Source organism: Juglans regia, chromosome 12 (genome assembly GCF_001411555.2).
Source record: "Juglans regia cultivar Chandler chromosome 12, Walnut 2.0, whole genome shotgun sequence".
Taxonomy (NCBI): Eukaryota; Viridiplantae; Streptophyta; class Magnoliopsida; order Fagales; family Juglandaceae; genus Juglans; species Juglans regia.
This window is the reverse complement of record NC_049912.1, coordinates 13389694-13405077: the sequence shown is the minus strand read 5'-3', so window position 1 is coordinate 13405077 and position 15384 is coordinate 13389694. Positions and strand designations below refer to the sequence as shown.

The 15384-nt window shown below is 35.4% G+C and overlaps 1 protein-coding gene and 1 long non-coding RNA gene across 2 annotated transcripts; one reads left to right on the top strand and one right to left on the bottom strand.

Annotated features, from left to right (window-relative positions):
* Nucleotides 1-564: 564 nt before the first annotated feature.
* Nucleotides 565-3539, bottom strand: LOC108992446. Its single transcript, XR_001996321.2, has 3 exons — nucleotides 3234-3539; nucleotides 1917-1954; nucleotides 565-780 (listed from the first exon to the last, which is right to left on the bottom strand). It is a non-coding gene; the product is annotated as an uncharacterized LOC108992446 (long non-coding RNA).
* Nucleotides 3540-13721: 10182 nt separating this feature from the next.
* Nucleotides 13722-15384, top strand: LOC108992490 (RHOMBOID-like protein 13). Its single transcript, XM_018967082.2, has 2 exons — nucleotides 13722-13805; nucleotides 13926-15384. Exon 2 carries the CDS (start codon nucleotides 14212-14214, stop codon nucleotides 15025-15027), a length of 816 nt encoding a protein of 271 aa, XP_018822627.1. The 5' UTR covers nucleotides 13722-13805; nucleotides 13926-14211; the 3' UTR covers nucleotides 15028-15384.

Genomic DNA, 15384 nt, shown 5'->3' with positions numbered 1-15384 from the left:
TCACTTGGCAACCACTCATGCCTCTCTTCCTCACTTGAAAATGCCTTCAAATGATTGTCATAATTCCCCCAAATCAGACTATGAGGATGGGACAAAAGAGGATAAAATATCTGGACAGCTTTGGTGAAGCCAAAATTGTTGGCTTTCAACTTGTATTTTCTTGGGATTTTTGTCCCAAATTCTAGAACTACTCAGCCCCTGCACCTATGACCATCCTCTAGCACTTGACATGAGGTAATCATGCATCTTTAGATCATTACTCAACTAACCAAGCAATGGAAAAATTGAAAATACACTCAATCATTCCACCACCCACACACACCAATCACACTCACTTTATTTCAACCAAACCAACACCCCTTCACCTCTCACCCCCTCCATTTGAGTCCTATAAATACCTCCCTTCACCCCTCACTTCTTCACACACCTCCCTCAAGCATTCTTTTCACAACCCCGCCCCGAGAAGGGTGGGATCGCGACGTACATACCTGTCATTTACTTTCCATTTTCTTTTTTCTTTTTCTTTTCCAGTAATATGCGATCAATATGGACATGACACACGTGTACTCTAAATTTTTAATTTAATAAAGGGAACACCTGATAAACATTATATTCAAACATTCATCCATAAGAGACTCTCAGAGTCCATCCCAACATAAAACATCTATATAGAAACATAACCCACCATCCATAAACATAATTGTTCTAGTTAGGGAAGACCCTAAGCGTCTGTCTCTCCCTCTGCAGTAATGCCTTGCTCCCTAGCCTTTTCGTCATTACCTGGACATTTAAAACATTTAAAACAAAAGTGATTCGAATATTCAGTAAGCAGTATACCATGCAGTTAATTTATTAATCACATAATCTTTTCTTTTGAAAACATGCATACATAAACATTTTCTAATCGTGACAATGCTTTCATGCATAAACAGTTTAAGGAATAAGCCATACTTTCATGCATAAACATTTTAAGAAATAACAGTGCTTTCATGTATAAACATTTTAAGAAATAACTATACTTTCATGTTTCACTTTCTTTGGCCGGTACACACTATTATGTCATGTGTGTTAGGGTTAGCGTTCTTCTTTTGGACTTGGATTTCACCCGTGGCCACAGGTTGAGAATCTCTTTCAGTTAAGGGGCAGCACTAGGTGCACTACCAGTACTACTTACCCGACATTGCAATCTGCCCATTCATTTGGTACCATTTTCATTCATATGGCCATTACGTAGTTTCATACAATAAAACATTAGTTCATTCATTCCTTTCTTTCATTCATTCATTTCAGTCCTTTCAGTTCTTTTCATTTAACAGTTCATTCATGAAAAAACGTCATTTAAAAGCATGAGCTTAAACATCATCTTTCAAGGCATCCTTTAAAACGTCAGTTCATGGCATCCTTTAAAACGTCAGTTCTCAAGGACATTTTAAAACGCCAGTTCTCAGGGACATTTTAAAAGGTCAGTTCTCTGGGACATTTAAAACATAAGTTCAAAGGGACATTTTAAAACACTTTCTTTGCATCATTTAAAGCATCGCTTACAGCATAAGGCATGAGACATTCCTTTCATTTCCTTTGCAATCAAAACATTTTCATCATCCTTTTTAATCCAATGCACATGCATTTTTATGAACAAGATACATTTTCATGCTATACAATATATAGGAACAACCAATAAGTTTCTTGAGAGAGCATGTATGAAAATCTAATGATTTAGGACCTTCATGCATGCATTACCTTATACACATACACACAATTATAATTGATAGGGTGCTTAACAGGGGCTATCAAGAAAGGGCTTGTACATAATATATACATTTACTCTTTCTTCAGAAGAACATTTGAAAAGAGAGAGAGAGAGACATCATTTCATAAGAGAACTTGGTGTAAGGAGTATGGTCATAACTACTTACCTCTATGATTCTCAATACTTCCATCATCAATATAGGTCCTATTCCAATAAATAGCATAAGCGAGTTAATATTTATACAATATTCTTTAGCCCTCATTTTAAAAGAGAAAGCCACGATACTACAATCTAACGTCCCTTCTATGCATTAGCATTAATCCAAATGACTACTTCTCACCTCAACTTATAAGAGAAATAACTTAAATATTAAGACATGCTAGTTGTCCATGGAAAGACTATTTTAAAAGTTTACATGAAAAGTAATTAAGAATTCATAGGCTTCAAGCAAGGTCTTTTTGGTTCAAGCTCACTTTGAGTTGTGGACATTAGGAGATAAAATCTGGAAATTCCCAACAATGGGCTTTAAAAATAGATTTAGGCATCTCAAGTAGGCTAAACAAGCTTAGGAAACATGCCCTTTAAATCAACTTGTGGTCCCTCATTATAAAAAGGTTAGCTTATCAATATTTTGGACTCTTGGGTTAGATAGAATTTAACGAAACGAGTGACAACATAAACGGGCTATTTTTACATCAAGACATGGGATGACATGGACTTAGGAATATTTGGAGAGCTTTACATATCATAATATATCATGCATAATTAATCTCTTATACCTAAACCAACTATGCTATAATCTAATCACACAAGCAATATTTAAATAGTTTAGATAAAACCTTCCATTACAATTAAAGTAGCATAAAGTATAGCAAAGTTTCCCATTAAGAAACTTTAAAACCTTTAAACACTTAAGCTTATGATTTATTCACTTAATACATTTCAAAGGCAAGATATAAAATTATAGAACCAAGCAAAACCTCTAAACCAAACCTCTAGCATCCTAAAAATAGATTATCAACCAAACCTCAACACAAGGCACATGATACCAATATATATAATTTAAAATCATTATAATCATCACCTATGATTAAACCAAGTTTAATAACAACATAGCATTTTCAAAATATAGGAAAATACATAGCAAAACAGCTATAATACCATTTGATTTTGGCCAAAAACAGGGTATGCATATTTATTTGCAATATAGGAATTTAACTACATCAAAACACAAGCTAAAACAACTTAGTGAGCTTCCAAAATCACACTAAAATCAAATGAGTCAAATTATGATTTTTACCTTAAACTCTTAGCCCCTTTCAAAACACAAGTGGAATACCAAATAGAGGTATAGCCTTGTGGATGAAGAGCCAAAATGATATAACTGTTTTAACCCCAAAACTGAAACATTAAGGGTAAGAAAATGGTGAAATTCGAAACCCACCTGTAAATCATACTAGGGAATAAATTAAAAGTCTATTACCTTCAAGATTTCACCATTTGGAAGATAAAATCAAGCTTTAGTTCTAAGCTTTGAGGCAAAATCGAAAATGGGTAGAGATGAGGTACACAAGGCTTGGAGATGGAGGAAGATGTTTTCTTCCCTTGTTATGGAGTCACAAAGCTTGAAAGAGATGAGGGAAACTTGCATTCTTGAAGATGGAAAGAGAAGAGGAAGGAAAGAGATGAAGGTCGGCTATGGCTTGCTTGGAGAGGAAGATGTAGTTTTCTCTTTTCCTTGGGTGAGGGTCGATGGGTTGGAGTAGATATGCCTTAGGATAGTTTTTGTTTTTTCTTCTCTCTTTTGTTGCCGTAACCGATGGGTGCAAGGAAAGAAAATGAATTCAATTGCTTCCTTAGGAAGCTTACCAGTCTAAGGAAAGAAAAAAGAATTTTGTTGCTTATCTTGGAAGCCTACGGGTTCAAAGGGTGAGAGGAACTTTTTGTTTTAGTCAAAGCTTATCCCATAAGCTAGGGAGATGGATGGTGGAGATTTATCCACCTCAATGATACTTTTCACCAACCAATCCAATGGTAGAGAATAATTGGGTCATTTCCTAAATGAATAAAATTAATCGGTTCAAGGGAAAATATTTCAAGGTCTTAAAAATAATATCCTTGATTTATTTAAAAAAAACCATATTTTAAAATAAAACATACTCATCTTAAAATAAAATAATTAAAAAAAATACTTTATCTCAAAATATTTAACTTAAAGAATTAATAAATGACGTAAAGACCTACGTAGTAGGACTCGGGTATTAAAATTCTCTTAGCATTCTTGAGAGCAAAGTACTCGAAGTGTGAGAGGAGTGTGAAACCGAGTGGGTTGAGAGTGATTTGATTTTTGGAGCATCAAAGCCACGTTTTGGTGAGTAATCTTATCTATACTTTTTTGGGTGTTAGATTAACATGTTAGGCTTTAATTTATGACATGAGAATGAAGTTTTGATTGAGTTATATAAGGTTTAACTTGAAGAGATGCGGAGGAAAATAATAGCTTCTCTCTCCAAACCCTCTCCCTTCTCTCTAAACTCCCCCAAACTTCAGAATCGGCTCGAGGGGTGGGAGCTTAGGCTCCTTCCCCCCTCACTCCTTCCCTCCCCCTCTCAGTTTTCTTCTTGTGTAATGTTAGATTGTGTTTTTTTATTTTTTTTCAATCCAAATAAAGGGACAATTGCCGATCGTGACTTTTCGGCACCCAATAGCCAACACGCGCCCCACCAGGAGGTTGTCCAGCCGCTGATCTACACAACCACCAATTGCGGCCCCAACTGGAGTGGAGCATAGCCCACATGCGCAGGACGAAAAATTCAGAGCTCGTCGGCATGTGGCCCTCACGCGCCACCAAGGAGCTCTCTGCCTTTGCAACACGTGGCTGCTCCCGTACGGGTGGCTCTGGATCTCACAAGATTGACTGTCGGTTTTCCCTCATGCAGCCTTTTTGTACACTATTTTTTCCTTTTTACAGTATTTTCACAATGTAGTTTATTTTATGCCCTGTCTTTATTTTCAAGAAAACAAAAAACTCAAAAACGTTGTGCGTTCGGACTTAGGTCCGAAGGGTGTCATCCCCCCTCTACTTAGGCGGTGATGATGGGGTTGGTTTCTCCATACTCCGATTAGTCGGGTATGGAGTTTTGTAACTTGGTTACTGCAAGCTCTGTCATGGACAGAGTTGTGCTATCTCTTAGACTTCAGTCTTTAGAGATTTACCGTCTGGACTAGACCATGTCAGTCACGAAAGTGTACTGGGAAACTACTAACGTTTGTAATTGGCTTGTTTTTTAAGTCAACTTTGTATGTCCTCCTTTAATAAATGGAATGAGATCCGTCGTTATAAAATAATAATAATAATAATAATAAAAAAATTAAAATAAAAAAAAAAAACCTTGAAGAGATGCATTTTGGTTCAGATTTTGAGTTTTGATTGAATAAATTATTTTAGGATGAGATTTTAGCCATGACATATCTTGATATGATTTTATATGTTTTACTAATGTCTTGAGAATTTTATTGAAGGTTTAAATTTGAGAAAAATAGCATGTCATGATAGGTTTATAAATCCATAACTTGTGTTGATCATCTAAGTATTTGGTTTGCATTTGTATGATAATGATCTTGGGATATCATCTTCTATTTCCTCAAGGATGGCCTTATGAACCTTTAGGAACCAATTATCATAATATTAGGCATTGAAATGCATGATTTCTTTAGGCTTTAGAACTTGCATTGACAAAAAGAAGCTAGAAACATCATGCATACACGGTTTGAAGGTTTTGGGATGATTTGGTGTTATTCAATGCCTAAGTGTTGGGATGAACTCGTGTGGCGTTATTCCAAGTTGTAAACATGTTCCAAGATCAGTTTTATGGATTTATATTTGATGGAATTTGATCACAAATGCAAGCAAAGAAGCTATGGGTTTGAAATTACAAAAATGGTCACCAAATTGCATGCTACGGGTTGGATGATTTGGACATAGTAGTTGTTTGGTTTTTGAAATTCTAAGGTTATATATGGATTTAGAAGTTAGAAAATATGAGGTTTGTGAAATTCGGTGAAATTTAGGGTCAGAATTGCAAATAGTTAAAGTTTAGGGCCTCAGTGGCAATTTTGGGTAATTGTAGGGGCAGTTTCATAAATATTGTATGTGCCCTTTTGATTATGAACATCTTCCTAGTTATGCAATTTTTAACCTAGAATAACTCTTATTACATCCGCACCAATTTTCTAAGTACCCGAAAAGTTTGTAAGTTAGCTTCTAACTTACTCTTAGATAATTTATTTATGATTTATGTATAAACGTCACATTCATATTATAAATGCCATTTTAGTATGAAATGTTATATGATACATTGAGTATTTGATTACTTGCTTACATGACATGTGAAATTTTCACCATTTTTAGCATATTGCATATAAATATTATTTTCACATGAAACTTGCTATATATGCACATGTCATGAAACACATTTTTAAAGCAATGTATGAAAATAAATTTTGTCACGACCCTAAAGGCTAGAATGGAAAACTATCCTAGTGAAACTCTATTATCCACTCTGGAGTGAGTGTGACGCCCCTAACCTCCGCTTGGGATAGAACGAAGACTTAGAGCATCAGGAAATGTAACACAAGGTTACATACCTCCGTTCGTGATAGTTAATATGCAATGTATCCTAGTATGTAACTAGTAGTATGCAATAACCCTAGTGGATAGAAGGGTGAAAACAGAACTTATGCCAGAAAACTAAAACATCTCGGTGCATTACTGATCATTATAAGTTCAAAGTCAAATCGTAGCATAACTTAATACAACTAAATATTAAAGTTTTTAAAGTTAAATTAATCGTTTCATGCGTTCTAAAGCATGAAGGACTAGAGCTATAACATGATGATCAAATCTAGTCTCCTATCAAGGTCAGGCTCCTCCTTAATCAGTCGAATCCAGTGCTCCATCTAATTCATCCTCCTCGTATTCTGAGACAACTTCTATCATTCCAAGTGGAATAATAGGGAATCCACAAGGGGTAAGATTTACATAAAATCTTAGTAAGTTAACAACCAACTTGCATAAAGATAAATTATGCATGAAGAATGATAAATATGAAATGCAGAAAAATGTGCGTGTCTCCCATCCAGATTCCTCAACATTTTCAGAAAAATAGTGACACATATTTTCATTTAGAAAACATTTTTACTTTAATTTCCAAAAGATAATATTTTCATCATAACATTTCATCATTTTTAGCAATTCATAAATTAATCATAACGTGTGGTATCGTCACAGTTCTTCATGTGCACTGTAAGTATCTGCTAGTGACCGTAGTATAACTTATGTTGAAACTACGTTTTCTACAAACTCGTTCTCAATGCATTGGTAATATAACATAACATCATAACATGTACACCCACCAACATTAAGTGTCATAACGTATGGATTTCGTTCTGACGTTCGTTAAAAAGAACTCATTCGAAGCCCGTTGACTGTTATTTGTCAACTCAGGGGTTACCACTCCATTTTTAAATACTCCAGAGTGGACAAATGAGTTTCACTATGATAATTCCCCATCCTAGCCTTTGAGGTCGTGATAAAAGTTATTTTCATGCTAAGTTAAAAAATGTGTTCTATGACATGTGCATATATATATAGCAAGCTTTTTATGTGAAATGACATTTATAGATGCAATACGGTAAAATTGTAGAAACATCACTGTCATGTAAATATACACTCCATATATCATATAGCATGATATTTTATACTCAATGTGATAATTGAAACATGAATGAGACATTTATCAATAAATCATAAATAATCTACCAAAGTGTAAGTTAGTGGCCAGCTTACAAACTTCCTGAGTACTCGAAAAAAATGTCATAGCAGCTGAAATCAAGTGCATACTAAGATATGATTAATACTTCTATGGTTGAGATTCAAAATCAAAGGTTTCAAAAATGAGTATTTACAAAAATACCCCTAAACTCAAAAATTGTCATTAAGGCCCTAAATTTCCAGTAATTGCAAACGAACTCCAAATTTAATCAAAATTCATAGACTTCATATTTTTGGCATTCTAAAACCATCTATACCCTTGGATTTTTAAAAATCAAAGTGAAACTTGCCAAAACAGTCCCAAACAGTGGCATGCATATGAGATTTTCTTTAATTAAAAATGATCACTGACATCTTTGATGACATAATTAAGGCAAAATTTTTGGGTACTCAGGTTCATCTTAACACTAAATCATGGCTAAGATATCCTAAATCTTTAGTTTATTCAACTGATTCATACTTGTTGATCAAAACAAGATAGATTTAAAACATATCATGACATACTTTTAATCACAAATCAAACCTTCCATAATCATCTTAAGACAATAATAAATCATATCAAATAATGTTTAAGACATGCTTTAATGACCCATAGTTAAATGTCCACTTAAAATCATTTAATCATTCAAACCACCCTTTAATGACCCAATTTTGAACTAAGCTTGATAACTTTCTCAAAACTTAACTAAATTTCGTACCAACACTTGGAAAAAGGTTGATATGCTAACTAAGATCAAGAGTAAGAAAACTTACAAATTTCATGGCCTTTCAAGCACTCAAGGCCACCTTGCTCAAGAACACTCAAGAACTCACCAAAAACCTACTCAGTTTCACTTTATTGCTCTCTAAGGGGAGGAGAAGTGCTCTCAAGACTCAAGAGAAAGCTTAGAGCTTAGGTGTGGAGGAAATGAGGGGATGAAGGGGCCTTTTATAGGCTGCCAAAGGGAGGGGACGTTGGCCTTGGTCTAAGGTGATTTGTGGAAGGTGGTGTAAGAAGCTGAAATTTCCAGATTTGCACTCCATCACTTGTGTCATCTTGTGCAGACCAAAACAGTGCCCTAAACCACCATGATTTCACTTCTATAGTTACTACATTACTCCTATGGGGGTTGGTCAAGTCTTGGTGCAAAAGAAATATAAGGAAAGCCAACATACCAACCATGGGGTTGATGGGTTCAAAGTGATTTTCTTTGGGCAGTTTTGCTCATTGTCTTGACTCATCCATTTGACTCATCATCATGGCTAATTTGTGCAAGTGCAAGGTCACTTCTTGAAGACCTTTTATGGCGGTAAAAGGTGGAGGGTTGGCTACCAAGTGATCATGGAGGTACAGTTCGAAAAAAGATGATGCAATGGAGGGTGGTTGCTAAAATTTTAGATTGCCTTCATCAGTTTGTGTCCTCTTGTACAGGGGGAATAGTGGCCTGAAACCATCATGATTTCTTCCTTACTGTGGCTACAATGGACCTACAGTGGTGGCCAGGTCATGGGGTAAGGTTTAGTTGATAAAAAGTCAAGCAAACCACCTATGCTAACCGGTGGGTTCAAGTGGTTTCTACTTGGCACATTTGAGCTTCGATTTTTGGATGGTTTTGGGTGGGAAAATCTGAGTCAAATTTATCATGATGGTCATGGGGTCCCTTGGGGATTAGGTGGTGAAAGAGGTGGTATGGGGTGGTGGCTCAACCAAGGCAGATGGTTGGTTAAATCTCAACCCAACCAGTTCCCACTCAAACTAGACTAAGGTGCAATCAATTTGGTTTGTGAAACCAATTTCATCCAAAGCTTAGTCTGGGTTTGAAGGGGTCTCATGAGGTGTCTAATGAACATATTACCCTTGAGGAAATGACACAAAATTATTGGGCCTAAGGGCAAAACAGTACATGCACTCAAATGGGATACACATGAGCCGATTGATGCAAGTTTGGGATTTGATATGTTATTTTCCTTAATGACATGTGGAGAGGTTTATCTAGGGTATTAGTAAGGTCTGATTATGATGAAATGGAATAATAAATAAAGAAAATTTAGGATTAAAAGGTTAATAAAAGATTAAGACGAAATTAAGCCTCAGAGCATGGCTTAATGTTCACTATCCTCAAATATGATGGTTAATGGTCTTAGCCAACTTTCAAAACTTAATTTGGGTACTTAGAGTATAATTTGGGCTTAAGAAAACTAATGGTATGGAGTATTAGGCTTTCAAGTTGAATAGTGAAATAAACCCAAACATAGCTTTGGGCCTTGTGGACTTAAAAGGGTCAAGTGTGTGGGTTCATGGCTTAAGGGCTCTTGGGCTATGCCCATGAATGCTCTAAGGTCCTAAAGGCCTCACTAAATTCACTAATGGGCTTGCTTCTCTAATCCTTAGCTTAAAGGTACTAAAGTGCTAAGATTAAGGCTAACCTCACTATCAACCATAATGTAAGTAATAACCCAAAATTAAAAGCCTAATCTAGAATGCTAAGGATTGATCCAATAGTTAATTAAGCGGTGTGTTACAATAAGTAAGAATAGAGTGGTAACCTCTGAGTTGATAAAAAACCGTCAGCGAGTTTCAAATGGATTCTTGTTAAAGAATGCCAGAGCGAAGTCATTTTTGGCACATAATGCTGGTGTGTGCATACGTTATGATAAAATGTTATGATACCAATGCATTGAGTTACGATATCTGTAGAGAAATACATAATTTCAATATGAGTTGTACTACGATCACCGGCAGGTACTCACAGTGCATATAGGGGAGCTGTGACAATACCATACGTTATGTTATGTTAATGATGGCTTTAATAACGATGAAATGTTATGCTTTTTAAAGCAATGAAGTATGAAATGTTCTCTTTTAAATGTCATGTTTTTTAAATGAGAAAGTCAAAAATGTTCTCTGAAAGAAAATGTACATTAAATTTTTTCTGAGAAATGTTGAGGAATCTAGATGGGAGACAAATATGAATTTTTCTACATAGTATGCATCTCATGTTTATCATTAATCATGCATATATTATTTCTATGCAAGTTGGTTGTTTAACTTATTGAAATCTCAAGTAAATTTCACCATTGTGGACCCACTACTATTCCCCTCAGAATGGTAGAAATTGTGTTAGGACCAGCATTTGACGAACAAGATGAACCATTGGCTTTAGATGGTTGAGGAGGCTGGAAAGGAGGCTGGACTTGATTTTAACTTTCGTGGCAATGGCTCTATATATTATAGAGCGGATGCGAGAGTTAGTCTGATTATGTAGATTCTATTTCCCACGTTATATTGAACTCAAGTGGACCTCTTAAGTAAGGAAGTACCTATTTATGGTTTATAAATCATTTGGATATTTTGTTCATTCTAGCATCAATTACTTTTATCACCCTTATTTTCTCTGCGATTATTGCATACTACTAGTTGCATACTAGGATGCGGGAGTATGTAACACTGTGTTGTATGTTCTAACATTCCAAGTCTTTGGTCCATCCCAAGCGGTGACTTGGGGGCATCATTGAAGGGTAGGTCTGACCTTCGGGTTAACCAGGAGGCTTTCCTACGCTGTTGACTTCAGATTAACCCCCATGGCCTCGTCTCTTTGCTGAATGGTGGGCCCTTTATATTGGGTTCACCATGATGGCCTAGTCCAATGGCCCTAACTAGGCCCTCATTTCTTCGGGTACATTTTGGGTTCAATAATTCTATTAAAAGTTTTTAAAATCTACCAAGCTTCTTCTAGGATTATATAAGCTAAAAGCTAAAATTTCTCGACTGGGCTCTTTATTTTAAAAACTTGCATCTCTCAAGACATTTGCCCCTAGAATTTATGTTCCTTGAAGCTTAATTACTAATGTATTGCTTGTATGGGCAAAAATGTTGAGGCATAAATGAAGCCCTTTTGTTATTTTTGAATATATATATATATATTTATATATATATATTATATAAAGCAAGGGAGATGATTACTTGGTTATTCAAGTTTGATATATGCAAGAGCATTGATTGAGTACGTATGTATGGATGGATGGAGGCCAAAGCGGAATGTGCCCATATCAAAGAGGCCTTTTCCAGGACACCTGTTCGGCTTTACGATTATTAGGTACTCCGCTCCTTGGGAAATGCTCAATTAACACTTAGGCAAGTACTTCTTCAGCACAAAGAAATGGTTTATCTCCTCAAGCTCGAGAACTACCTTGCCGAAACTACCTTGTCGAACAAGGGGGCATGGATGAACCTTGGTAATCAAAACAAAGCAAAATGAAAGGGTCTTCTTTCTGCAACCATGAGATTGAGAGAGGTAAGCAAAAGGGTCTTCTCTCTACAACTGGTAACGATGCAACTTAAGGTGCGGCAGCTCACTGATGGTGCTAGGTGGTTCCAAGGGGTCCTTGGTGGCTGTGGCATGGGTATAAATCATGAGGGAAAGGTGCAACATGTGAGGTGATAGGCGAAGGGGCAGAGTAAGTGCATGTGTGTGTGTGTGCGCACGGCGGGTCAGGGACTTATATAGTGATGTCGGTGGCACATGAAGACAGCAACTTGTGGGGTTGGTCGCATGGCATTGGTGCACACACTACAACAAATTTTGGTATTTGTGACAGATGAAACCATCACAAAAAATAAACAAACTGTCATAAAGAATTTTTTATGACGATTTGAGACCGTCACCACGACCATCACCTAAAAGGCGTCACAGAATATTTTTTGTGATGATTTACTGTTCAACTGTCACAAAAAGTTTTTTTTTTTTTGGAAGTTTTCCGTGAGATGTAATGTTCGAATGTGATGATTTTTTATGAAATTTAAAAATTGTCACAGAAAGTAACGTTCTCACATATAAACCGACATTGGAACGTTAACCCAACTAATTAACGTTCGCACGTAAAAAAATTGACGTTCGTTGTCTTTGCTTTGCACGAATGATATTTACGTTCGAATATTAACTCGATAGCGTTTGAATGTAACATTCGGATGTTAAAGGAGAAGAGTTCGAACATATAATTTTTAACGTTCGGGTGTTAGTTTGTCGTTCGAACGTATCAATTCTCATCATTCGAACCTTTAGATTGTTTGTGTGTTAAAACGTGCAAACGTGGTGTCTTACATTCGAACATTTTGTTCAAATTCGCTGGCATTTTGTTCGAACGTAAATCAATGTTTGAACGTTTGTTCTTTACGTGCGAAAGTTATGATCAGAAATAGTAATTTCATAAAATTAAAAAGTATACAAATTGTTTCATACTACACCATAAATATAACAACTAATAATATCTTATAGAGTTGCAAAAGTAGACAATAAAAGTTTCTAATACTGATAATGATAATGATGATTTGATCATTTTTTTTTTTCTGTGCTCGAGCTTGAATCAATAAGCTTAACTTTTAACTCGAGCTCGTCCCACAAACGAGTTCGAGTCGAGCCGAGTTCGAATTGTTTATTTTTTTATTTTTTGAATAAGATTTAATAATTAATAAATAAAATAAAATAAAATAAAATAAATCTAATATTAAATTTAAACTAACAAGTAGAACATCTATTGAATTATAAAATTTTAAAAAAAAATTATAAATAATTAATATCAACTAGTTGATATTTATCCAAAATAACAATATATTATATGCGTGTATATATTATTAATATATACACTTAATATGATATTATATATCTATTTCATATATGGTTCTCACATGCTAGTATATGAAATGATTAAATTTTATCGATCAATTATATAGAAATTATAAAATATACTTATGAAGTATATTCACTATATAGACATAAGTAATTATATTACATATTATATATTTAATTATAAAAGTAGTATTCTTATATTATTTGATAATACATATATATATGTATATATACATAAGTGTATATATATTTATCAATATATGAATGAGTTTTAATCGAGTCGAACTAACAAGACGAGCGGATATTAACGAGTTTTAGTTGAATTGAGCCGAATTTTATTAAATATGTGTCATTTACAAATTAAACGGATATCTGCTTTTAGATAACCTGGCGTGAATAAAAATTTATTGGATGTCTTATGTGACATAATTTTATAGGTCTTTATTAAAAATGGTTTTTTACCCGTCCAAGAGCTTTTCCCTAATAAATATGCGAGAAAATAGGGACATTTTAGTAATTTAAAACTTTTAACATTTAATTCATCGTTATATTGTGTGCAGAAACTCCCAGAAGGTCTAGTGCCAACGAAAAGCTTGAATCGATTCGGAGCCAAAAGGTTAGCAGTTCCATCTCCAAAACTCTATTTCGTTGCAAATCTGATCCTGGATGCCCTCGTTCTTCTTCATTTACTATACTTCTCTCACCACTGAGAAAATTTCTGAATTCTTATATGTAGGCTTTTCTGCATTTCTGTACATCGAACATTTCTACTACTCCTTTATTGGGAAAAAATTCGGATTGGCTATCCAGAAACTAAGTTCTCAGATTGGTGCCTGTGTCGATTGGAATTGTGGGCTGTGTAGATTTTCCCCTTTTTAGGGGGGGTTTTCAGTTTTCTTGATCGGGGTCTTTTAATTGCTGAATTCTTAGTTATTCTTGTAGAAATTGTAGTACTGACTTTATATGATCCTGTTCGAAGCACTCTAGAGAAAGAACAGATAAAGTAGAAGTGGTTGCTATACATGGGGAGGCCTTTATTCTATGAGATATTGGAAAAACCAGCCACAACTTGTATTATAGGCGTATGTAGTGCAATATGGTTTTACATACAGAAGAAAAACATTGGGTATTCACATGTGGGTTTTAGTTATGAAAACGCCATTGAAGGACACCATTGGCGGATAATAACTTCAACTTTTTCCCATGTAAGTGTTCTTCATCTTGTTTTCAATATGAGTGCACTTTGGAGTCTGGGGATAGTGGAACAGTTGGGGAATATAGGCCTTGGTGTGGTTTATTACCTACATTACACGTTGGTCTTGGTCGTCTTATCGGGTGTGTTAGTTTTTTGGATGTACCATACGTTGATTCATAGATTCAAGCTTGAGCATTTCCGGAGAGTGACAGCTGTTGGATATTCTTGTGTTGTTTTTGGGTGGATGACAATTCTTTCTATGAAGCAACCCTCTTCAAAGTTGGATCTTTTTGGATTTCTTTCGCTTCCCATTAGTTTCGCTCCATTTGAGTCGCTCATTTTTACTTCACTTATAGTTCCACAAGCAAGTTTTCTTGGTCATTTATCAGGAATCATTGTTGGGTATGCCATTGGATGGGGTTTGATTAATGGGATGAACAATTACTGGGCGGTAACCATGTTGGGATGGATTGTGCTTGTGTTTGTGTTCAGTTTGAAGCGATCTGGTGCATATGATTTCAGCTTTTTCGAGATTGAATCTATCACGGATCCTTACTTGCCTTCTGTGCGGTTTCCAGCATCAGGTAATGGTAGAACCTTGCAGATGAGTGCATTGCCAGTTGGAGATGTTGAACTCGTGTAATTTCTATTCAGGATGCCATGTCTATGGATGTGGGCTTGGCTGACTCAGGAGTTGTGTTATTGTATGATTTTGATGTGCCAAACTGGACAATTGCATGTGAAACGGCTATAATGCTCATTGGTCATCAAATTATATATTGTTTTCTCGTGGTAATGCAAGTTTTCAGGTGCAACTCTTGAACTCGTTTAGGTGGCAGTGAATGTTGGTGCTACTCATTGCGTTATGGAAGTTTTCTGGTCATTGTTGCTGACTAATAGAATATGTTATGGTTAATTTTCGGTGTAGCTTTTGTTAGTTGAATAGCTTCCACATACCATTGTTTTCTCTTGGTAATGAAAGTGAATTTGTTTAGGACAA

Bases quoted from the DNA above. Each gene is read 5' to 3' on its own strand.
- LOC108992490 (XM_018967082.2), top strand. From the start codon at position 14,212: ATGGGGAGGCCTTTATTCTATGAGATATTGGAAAAACCAGCCACAACT.